This window comes from Nanorana parkeri, unplaced genomic scaffold (genome assembly GCF_000935625.1).
Source record: "Nanorana parkeri isolate BGI_ZX_2015 unplaced genomic scaffold, ASM93562v1 scaffold746, whole genome shotgun sequence".
Classification (NCBI taxonomy): domain Eukaryota; kingdom Metazoa; phylum Chordata; class Amphibia; order Anura; family Dicroglossidae; genus Nanorana; species Nanorana parkeri.
The window spans coordinates 414,874-426,376 of NW_017307014.1; the positions used below are offsets into that span (position 1 = coordinate 414,874).

General features: G+C 40.5%; 1 protein-coding gene across 1 annotated transcript in view; it reads right to left on the bottom strand.

The window, feature by feature from the left end:
* DUSP22 (dual specificity phosphatase 22) overlaps positions 1–11,503 on the bottom strand; it is an 84,673-nt gene that overhangs the window by 54,513 nt on the left and 18,657 nt on the right. Inside the window, exon 2 of the mRNA XM_018564343.1 lies at positions 1,347–1,380. Coding sequence (XP_018419845.1) covers positions 1,347–1,380 — 34 coding nt within the window. The remainder of the gene's footprint in view (positions 1–1,346; positions 1,381–11,503) is intronic.

An 11,503-nucleotide genomic window follows, 5' to 3' on the forward strand; every position in this document is an offset into this window, starting at 1 on the left:
ACATACATACATACATACATACATACATACATACATACATACATACATACATACATACGTGGAACTGGATGGACGCTTGCCTTTATTCAACCTTACCTACTATGTTACTAAGTTATAACAATTATTAACAGAAATTTATCTTATGTGTGTATCACTTGGCTGTAGATCCTCAAATCATCTCTGAATTCATACTGACACTGTCCTTCCTTCTGGAGGGTTCTACTTTTGTTCACCATGGTTCCTGTGTGTGTTGTAAAGTAGCCACTGCTCCAAGCTCACTCCTGTGATGGACTACAATCTCACATTTGAGTTTATCGTCATCCTACAGAAGGAAGGACAGTATCAGCACAAATTCAGAGATGATTTGACGATCTACAGCTGAGTGATACACAAATAAGATAGATTTTTGTTAATAGTTAGGGTACTTGAATACATTTTTAAGATTTAACTCCTGGAGTTTAGTGTCACTTTAAATTACCTTGTACTACTGCATTATGTTTGGCACATCTGGTAAATTTGGCACTTCTGGGTATGATAGAGCATGTGACCTCCTTCCCTGAGACAGTGTTTGGGCCTAGCGGCCAATGGCTACGCCATAAGCATTGCCACATAACAGGAGGGAGTGACATCACAGATTTCACTGCTGGCTGCAATAGAGGAAGAAGTAGCAAGGAGTGCAGGAAAACGTAGGTATAAGGGAGCAGGAGGGACTTTTGCGGAGACATTGTCACTTTGCCCTGGTGCAGGGTCTCTTTAAGGGATACAGGCTACATTGTTAAGATTTTAACCTCTTGCCGTCCGCCCGTAGTAGAAAAACGGACGGACAGCACTGCCGCATTGGCGGGTTGCCGTCGCCAGACGGAATTTTTTTCTGCTTGCGCGCGCCCCCTAGCGGGCACGCACAGGCAGAAAAGACCCGTCCAATGCGAACACCCGGTACCGGGTGTTTCACATATAGGCGATCAGCGGGTCCATAAGGTGTCTTTTTACCCGACGTGACCCCGTCTTTTATATTTTACCAAAAAATTGGGTAATAATAAATATTTTATCATTTAATATAGTGGAAACTGTTGTTTTTTTTTTAAATTTCGGTGATTTTTCCTTAATATAGTAAAAAAATAAAAACCCCAGTGGTGAATAAATACCACCAAAAGAAAGCTCTATCTGTCCCCAAAAAAGGGTATAAAATTCATTTCAGTACAGCGCTGCATGACAGAATAAATGTCAAAGTACCGCAGCGCTGAATACTGAACAATGGCCTTGATGGGAAGGGGGTTTAACACCGCGGATGTCAACTGGTTAAACAAACTGCTACCAAGAATTATATAAACAGAAAATGAACATACCTTTAAAGTTGCCTATGAATAAGCCAGGAAGAATCTGTGGAAAATAGATCTGAATAAATATACATTTTTCCTTTTTCAATAAAAGCACATGAATGAAAATAATGCAAAAACAATTCAACCATCAAAACAAAACATCCAAATCCATATTTTGTTCTATGGCCACTATAAGAAGCAAGACACTAAACAGTAATTATTTGTAAGGACTACTTTTCATAGGTTTATCTTGTAATCACTTGTCTTAAAAACAATATGTACAGTAAGCATCTGCAAAGCTTTCAGCAAGCTTTAAATAACTAGCTTGCAACCTGCTAAATTCTTTGTTGAAGTTACAGCCAGCACTTCATTAAAGTACAATTAAAACACTTTTTTTTGCATATATCTACTGCTTGCAAGCATTAGATATATGCAAAAACATTTAAAAATTTTAAGAAAAGTTACCAAAGAGGTAAAAACTTTCTTGTGTCTCCGCCGCTCGCTACCGTCTGAAGATCTTAAGATACTCCGACGGCCGGGAAGGACCATGGGGCGGGCATATGCGCAGCATAGATCTTCACCCGGGAGAAGAGGAGAGACACAGAGTAAGTCAATGCAGGCATCCCAGCAGAGTGCACGCGCACAGACACCATGGGACACAGAAGACACATCAGTCAGCGCTGTATCAGAGACCGGCACCAGTGCTGGAGGGACTCCTGAAAACAACTGGAAAGAAGAAGATGATCAGATCAAGAGGCATCATTTAATGTAAGTCATTACATCAGCATTGGGGGGGGACGTGACTTTAATGTCACTCTAAGATTGTTATTTAACACCCTATGACTGAAGCTAAGGAATGCTTCTCAGTGAAAGTTCACCGTAGAATGACTCTATGAGCATTGAACAGCCATACAACACATGTACCTCAATAAATATATAGCACCATGTTTGACTTCTGTCCGCACTCTGGTTGTCCGTCAACTCATGATCCTGCTGAGCCCTGCTAACTCTATCTACGTCTTTGACAGGATCAGGGCACAGAAGAAGGGTGTTCCAGTCAGGAGTTGCAATTACAAGACAAAGATAGCATGAGGGAGCCAAGTGTCACCATGAGTGACATCTATATGTGCTTGTATTTATGTACAGTATGTATATGCATTTATCAAGGTACACCTGTTTATGGCTGTTTAATGTTAATAGAGTAATTCTAGGGTGAACATCCACTATAAGGGGCTAACAATAGCTGGTTGAAAGTTTCTGAATGACTAGTAGATCATTGCAGTACACAATGTTCTTCAGACTAGCATGTACAAATGAAAGTCTAAACAAGTCATCTTACAAAGCATTGTCACTAGAGCAAAGATTACAAACCAACTGCAGACCATCACTGTCATATTAAGAATCACGCGGTTTTTAAACAACAGGAAGTGCATAATGCCTGGCAGGGTCCTAGCAGAATGAATCAGAGGGGAAATCAGAAGGGAAAAAACGGATAACTACACAACTATGTCCATGCTTTGTTAAAGCCAGAGCTCTTCAATCAGCAAAGCCCTGCTGATTGGTCTGCTCTAGCTGTGACTTAGCAGGTAGCGCATCTGACCTTTGAAGAGAGACCACTGCTTCCACACAGACAGCAAGGGTCCATCTCAGCAGCCTACTCGCATGGGATGGCTTTTTCTACTCAGGCCATGGCTGTTGCTATAGAAAATGAACTGAAAGACTTAGCACATCTTTAGTATTGATGCACCTGGAATGTATTTAGCTGACTTAAATTGACAGTCCAGCTATGCCCTCAGCTTGCCCTCTGGTCATATCAAGCTCTGCATTTATGACATAAAAAAAGATGAAACATGCCATAAATTAACATTGAAAAACAAAGGAGAAGCTCTGCCAAGGGAAATTAGCCTCTATTCCGTTAGCTGTAAGAGCATAGAGATAAAAAGGGAATCTACAAGGGCTGGACTCCCTTCCTCCAGCCATAGCAACAGTAGAATACAACAATTGGTAACCAGCTACACATAGAAGGGGAGGATGCTATTAAATGTGATATAGTGTATGTATGATTAACTGCAGGATGATACAGAAAAAGTGCTTTTAGCACATGAAGACAGAGAGACAGAAATCACTTTATTTCATGTATAACCACACTTCAAGCCTAACAATATTTGGCTTCACAATGCCGTTTATAGAATTCTCTTTAAAAGTGTAATTTCCATCAATGATTCAGGATTCTTTTTTCTCATTGCAAGCCATTTACTGATGTCCATTTAAAAGACTCATTTAAAGTTCAGAATGCTAAAAGCCAGGGCACTTATACTGCTTTAGTTGTGGTAAGCAAAAACAGTTTTGCATTCAAGACAAAGTGATAGATGACAGGTTCCTTTGAAACCCCCCCATCCCACCTTACACAAACATACACACACACACTTCTTATATGCCCCCCCACTGATCTGTTCATGTAATGGAACCCTGATTATTAACAGGGTTATTCACAAAAGGGTGAAGAGTTTGGAGAAGGCAAGAGAAGTGAACAATCTAGGACAACATAGCTGAACTGGAAAGTCAGCTGAATTGGGGAATTTTTCCAAATCAGATATTTTGGCCTAGATTGTTCACTTCTCCTGTCTTCTCCAAACTCTTCACCCTTTTGTGAATAACCCTATAGGTGTTTCATAACTACCTTTTACTTTATTGCCATGACTGGTGATAGTGATAAAGACAATTTTAGAGGACAAGGTGCAGAGCACCACTGGTTGCTAGGACACTGGCAATCCCACAACATCGCTGGTTGTTATGGTGCCCCTGCCTGCTTCCTAGCAACCAATGTGGCTGTGTGTAACGTAATGTACACTGAAGACAAAGTTGGAGTAAAATAACCCCCATCATTGGTGTCAATGGCTGCAATCAAAACCCCCAGAGATCATGTCAGTGCATGCAATGATAGCCCCCAGCACTGGTGTCAGTGGATGCAATCAAATCCCCAAGTTATTGTCTGCAACCACAAAAATAACCAGCAGCATCATTAGTGTCAATGAACACAATAATAACCTACAGCACTGGTGTCAGAGACAGCAATACCCCCAGCATCAGTGGCAGTATTATTAACCCTTTTGCTGCCAAAGCCGTTTTGGAATTCCTTTGTCACACAATTTTCGCACGGCTGTTTTTTTAACTCCAAATTTTTGTAAAAAAAAAAAAAAACATTCAAATTAGTGCAGTTTTAATTAAAAGCAGCGCTGTGCTAAAATCCTTTGTTATTCATATACAGTATATTGCATTGATGAATCACAATTATAAAACAATATATAATACTTAATAACTAGCATGTGCTAAAACGTAACATGTGTTGTGCAATAATAATTTGTGCAATCCTCTTAATAAAGTGCAATGTTCTTTCAAACTTTTATAATAGAAACACATGTGTGTATTTTACAGGTAATGAAGTGATCCGTGCATCAAAACTCCCACCGTGTCATAAAATCTCTAGCCGCGCTCACCGAATCCTATTGTTCACCGTATTACAGATGAACAATCCACACTTTTCAAAGAGACTCCTTTATCTCCTTCCCACACTCTGGTATCCAACAGGTTAGATAAGAGATTCCTTTCTCTCCTTCCAACCTCTGGTGTCCATCAGATGAAACGCCTCCATTTTTCATCTCCTCTTTGTTTGTACTCCGAAAGAAGATAGGTTCCCTATCGTGCAGCATATCACATCATTTATTTAATAAGAAGAAAATCTCACTTACAATTGTAAGTCGGCTGTCACCTCAGAAGAAGTCAGAAGTGATGAAACATGTCAGTGGGGCAGGGCCATACAAGCATCACGATTAAGCTGAAGGAGCCCCAATGGACATGTTTTAAAGTGATTTCTTTTATTACAATTGTAAGTGTGATTTTATTCTTATTAAATACATTATTTTAATTAAGATTTGTAGTGTCTTGTCACTAATTTAGCACAGCTGCTTAGAGCAAGATTTGATTCCGAGCTCAGTGCATCACTGGGAAATAAATTTTGCACCCAAACACAATACCCAATTTTTTTGTAAACAATAAAAACATGAGGTTGCGTCAAATAAATAGAATTGCACACCCCCCTGAAACTGTGACAGACTTCAGTACATAAAATTGTCCATGAGCGACACTTTAAAAGCCTTTTCAGGTTATAACTTCAGAGTTAACCACGAATAATGGCACGTTGAGCATTATGTGCGTAAAAAAAAAGGCCTTATCACAGTGCATAGGTCTGAAGGGGGTTTCAGATGTTTAAAGTATTTTTCTATTCTATTGTTAGCAATAGGATCTTCTCAAATATCAGGACATTGGTCTTATGCAAATATTTCTTGGGACAGGAGATTCCCAAAGAAGTCCCTGGTGTGAAAAAAGTTGGAGGATCCTTCACTTAGGGACTGCCTCACTCAGACTTCCAACAAGCAGCTGTCTGCAATGTCACACATGATAGCTTTGGGGGCTATAAGAGTACACACAGTTGCTTTTCTTTTTATGGCAAGACATAACTCCAGCTATGGGAACTAACTGCACTCAATGGGTTTCCAAGGCTAGGGCAGTGTAACAATAAAAAAGGTTAGGGCAAAGCCTCTTTACCATAAATCCACCTACAGCTCCCCCCTTACAAACCAGAGAAGGGGAGTACTTTTAGTAAAAGGGACTACAATAGAGACTCCGCAGATGAGAAATTCCAGTCCCTTGGACTGCACAGTATATTCATAGGTCCTACATATCCTGCAACATGGTGCTAACTTTTTTATGCTCACTATAACCATATGTCAAATGCAAAAAAGAACCATGTAATACAGATAATGTTAATACACTGCAGAACAAAAAAGAGAGATCGTTATAACCCCTCCTATCTACTCTGTTCACATATTTTTTTTTTTTAAAAAGCCTCTGCAAACTATTTTTAAACGCCACTAGCATTTTCACCTTCTATCTATCTTTTTTTTGCTCGCCATAATCTCCTGCACAAACCACACAGAAATAAAGTATTATAATCAACTAGGGTTTAGACTAATCCAGCAAGTCATTCATCCGAGTTACTCCACTCAATGTAGCCGACACGTGCCTGACTTTGTCCGCCATATCGAGTGGGGCAACTCAGATTAATAACGTGCTGGATTAGTCTAAACCCTAGTTGATTATAATACTTTATTACTGTGTGGTATGTGTATTGGGAAATGCTGTGGGTGGCGCACGCACAGTACAGCCTACTCGCCCAAACCTCTTACTGGCAGGCAAACCGGAAGTGACGTCGTTGGAGATCTTGAGGAGTTGGAGTTTTCGACAGAACACCGGAGCTGCCCACCCCTGCACCAGGGGTAGGCAAACTCTGGCCCTCCAGCTGTGGTAAAACAACAGATCCCATCATGCATTTGCCTTTGCATGCATTTGCTGTCAGTCTCGCAATGCCTCATGGGATTGGTAGCTGCATCACAGCTGAAGGTCCGGAGTTTGTCTACTCCTGGTATACACTGTAGCCCAGTCACGTTTTACTGCACAGTGTTGTTATTGCAACATGTTTTCAGGCATTGGGCACCACCTAGGAAGGGATTTAGGTATTTGTAGAGCGGAAACAGCAAATAATGGTGGATCTCGCTGGCTCACTTTGTGGCAGGGGTGGGTGAATTCCTACATCCTTCTTTTGCCTCACTGGCAAAAGAAGGATGTAGGAGGTAAGAAGGAGTTTAGTCTGCGGCTATCTCTCAGATTTTGGATGGAATCTGTTTAACAGAGTATTCCAGGGATTAAAATTCTGGAAAAAAAACTAAAGATGCAGTTTCTGGTAATGGCAGTTGATAAAATATGTCACATGTACTCCAAAAATCATTAAAGTCTGCAGAAAGATGGTTAACACTAGCTTTGAAGTCACAGCCAGGACAAATAGTTAATGGTTTGGCTTTATAATTAACTTGGACCATGGTTTAATAGCTTTGTGCAGGAATTACAATGTACCAGAGCAAGTTAGTTTTAGAGACACAGAAAGAACACGTCTGGTTGTCAAATTCAATGTGTAAAGACTTTCTGACAGACAACTTTTACCCAAGTTCATTTTTAACTGCACTGAGCACATTTACTATCTTTGCTGTACCTAAAGGACAATGTTTCCCAATCTACTGTTGTGCATAAATAAACGGTTGTTTTGACAACCACAAGTGACTTTAAATGTAAAATATTCTGCACCATATGAATGTTAATCCAGATATGCCTGTGCTGGACTAAAGAAAGCTGACCCATGGGAGTCATTTCAGATTTGACCTAATGCCACTGCACACAAAGGGGGTAGAAGAGAACAGCTTGATTCTATTTTTAAGTGGCGACAGAAAATATAAATAGGTCCAGTGAATGCCTAGTATTACACTTGTTCCGAATACCAAAACAGAAGATGTAAGCAACTAAAAACAGCCAACACACACTAGCCTGCCTCCAAAACCATGTGTTAGCACGGATACAACAGACACGTGCATACAGAAGGTTCCGAAAATCATTAGGTCACAATAAATTATTACAGGTACTTTAAAATATAACAAAACTAGCCAAAAAATAAAAGAAATCTGTAATGGTGCCACTGTACGCGGATCATGAGTTCTTTACAGAAAACCGGTCATAAGAAAAATAAGGTGGCTGCCAATGGAGACCTCCTGATTATGCCAATTGCCTGGTGATGGTCAGCATTAAGCCCCGTTCACATTGAGCGATTTATCGCGCGGTAATTCCCGCGATATCGCGGCAAATTATCGCGCTCCAATGCATTTCAATGGGGCAAAGGGTCCTGCTGTCGCGGGTCGTGTGTCGCTACAGCAGGACCCTTTTTGGAGCGGATTTAGCCGCGATTCAAGCTTGCTCAATGCAAGCTTGAATGCGGTATCGTGCGGCAAATCTCGCGATATCGCGCAATATGCAAATTGCGCGACAAACGCACGATTTGCATATCGCGCAGTGGGAACGGGGCCTTAGACTGGGTTCACACCACAGCACAAGCGATACTACACTAGCATTGTAGTGCGTTGTGAATGTGTTGGGCTGGGTTGCGCTGTGATAAAATGATGCGTCTTTATGCAGAGATCTGCCTGCAAATTTGGCAGGCTAGATGCTTTGTGTATGCTACCAGATGCTTAAAATCATACGCTTTTACACGCATATGCATTTAGATGCATCTGTGCTTTGTCCATTGAAACAGTCCATTGAAGTAGCCAATGAGATATCAGCAAACTTCACATCTTACTACCGTTTAGAAGTTAAAATTAATTCTTAGATGCACCTGACTTCTAATTTTTCTAAACACAGCTATATTGATTGCAGATAAAAGCATCTAAAAAGGCAAAGTGTGAATAGATACATTAAAAATAATTAAGTAGCCTAAGCAACGAACATTGTCAGAAGAAAAAAGGGCAGCCTCCAAGTTTCTGCACGTTTGCCTCCATGTTACTTTCAAAAAGGTTTTTTTTCAAAAGGCAACCTGTACTGAGAAGAATAAGGAGGCTGCCATAGGTCCTGAAAAAAAAACGTTACCTGGCTGTCTCTGGCTTCAACACTTCTTCAGATACTGACCAGGAAAAAGTAAGCAAAATCAAGTCAGAGCTCCTAATTTTAATTAGGTGACCACTGAAGCTGTTGGATTACCATGGCAACCATAGAACTATTATATTCAGAAGAGGAGGCCAGCAATAGCGACCTCCGTATTTTCTTAGTGCAGGTTTTATTTAGAAGACCAAAGGCTGCTCAAGCCAGATATATCAATTGTTGTTGGATGCCAAGGGGGATGAATTAACCAGTACACTTGTTTTTGTTGCTTGATGCCAGATGCACTACATTTCAGCACAGGTCTTTTGGTACCAAAGAAAACAATTTGAATTTACTGCTAAATCTTGAAGTCTAATGAGGGACACAGGTATGTAGTAATTCTTAGATATCTCGATTATATGCTGCCACTTCAAGGAGGCAGGGGAAGGCTGCAGGGACAGGAGACAGACTCGGCGGCGGGGAGAGGACGGAGTCCCGAAGACAGAACCAGCAGAGAAAGGTAGGTGGGGGGGCGGGGCGGACGGCAGCACACATTTTACAAGTGATTGCAACGACATCGCCGCAATCACTTGTTAACGAGAGAGCGGATTCACCCACACGCCTTCCCAAAGCAGGACTAAATGTAGGGAGCAACTTACCGCCCGGAACTGTATGTCCCGGGCGTCAGGGGACTCCACGCCGCTGCCGCCCCGAGGCCTGGCCTCGATGGCCTTGTGGGGAATCCAGGCCTGCCAGGAGGTCTGGACACTGGCAAACAGAAAAAGGGCCTGCACCCATATAACCCCGCCACATGGTTCAGTTTTGTGAGCAAAAAGTACATAAAGCCAATAAAAAAATCTTATTTATCTTATTTACTTTATCATTCATTAAGGGATACAGAAATTAAGTTATTCTTTAGACCTTTAGAACACCCAAAATCAGTGCAACTGAGGGGTGGACAACTATGTTAGAACCAGAGCAAGCGACTGCCTGTGTTTTCAGAGCATGTTCGAAAGTAGGTAATTTGAAGTAGGGATGCACCAAAATAAAATCGGGCAAAATGCCAAAAGTGCCATTTTCTGGCCGATATAGCGGTGCATCCACTCTTTCTCTCCTCCCCACTGGGCACTGCTCTGTGTCCCAGCGGGGAGGAGAGAAACTATCACAGCCAGCCGAGCGCCGCAGGAGGAGAGCGCTGTGAGCGGCCGGTGTCTCTCCTCCCACACCACTCAGCCTCCTGTAACAAATCGGTAGAGCAGTGTGTAGGCGGAGACAGCCAGCGGTGTCAACGCAGGCTGAGCTCAGCTCACTCACTGACACCGTAAAAAATTGAGGACATAGCATGTTTACTATTTCCTCAATTATGAATGAATGGGAAGTGACCTACATCACCCCGTTTTCATTCATGACTGAGGATATAGTAAACACACTATGTCCTCATCTTATGAATAAACAGGAACACTCAGTAGAGGATTCATGTTCATTTATAACAGGGGATGCAGAAAAAGAGATTGAGGACTCTGTGTCCTGAATCTCTTTTTCTATTTTAAAAAGGAAAATATCATGGGTCTAGACCCCCAATATTTCACTGAAGCCCCTAAAAGTAAAGAAAAAAATACAAATATTTAATAAAAAAATTATTTAAAAAATTAAAAAGTTTATAAAAAATAAATAAAAAATAATTTTTTAAGTTAAAGCAAAAAACATTTTCGGTTTCGGTCTGACATTTTATTTAATTTCACCTACGTTTCGGTTTTGAAATTTTCATTTTGCACCTCTGATTTGAAGGGTTATGTTAAATGTTAAATTATAAGGATAGGTGCTACTCAGATGAGGAGCCCAAATGTAATTCACTAGGTTGCTGGTGCCTACTTGTACCCTGCCCACCGAAGTATGACATCATCATTTGCTCTTGGTAAATTGACTTTTCATACCAGTGTTATTTTGCTTATGGTAAGAGGTCGTTTTTTGTTTTTTTTTCCAATTCAAAAGCATAGTATCAATATTGTTGCATGCCATATTAATTCATGTGAAGTTTGAATTCTAAGAATAGGTTTACTTTAACGTTTGCTATAGAGGTTCCAAGTAAGCTCCAACAATTGAGGATATACTGCTGGCACTCCCTGCAATAAAAACTTTCATGTACAAATAGATGTGCATAAGGAAGTTCGTGCACAAACAAAACTGCCAGGTGACAATATTTGCAATATTATTTGCCTGCCTAGAAACATACTAGATGTAATAGTCTTTGTGACATATGTAGACTACTGTGCACATCCCCTGCTCGTGTGCATTGTGTGTTTGCAGAAAGTAATAAATGGGGTGTGGCATAGATTAACAATTTGATGTATTTGCTTTTTTAACCCCTTCATGACTGAGCTAGTTTTCCGTTTCTGTTCATAAATGACTGACATGCTTTTTACATTTTTGCTGTGTGATTCTTCCATGGCAGTAATATACTTTCTTACTAAATGTACCCACACATATTATATATTGTTTTTTTAGAGGACAGATAGGTACATGTTTGATATAATTATATAGCCCTAACGCCTCACTTAGTTTGAATCAAATATAAAAAATTAAGGAAAAAACTAGAAGAAAACATTTTTTTCACAAGTTTTGATTATTTTTTTTAAATGTGTTATAATATTTATAGTATAAAAATA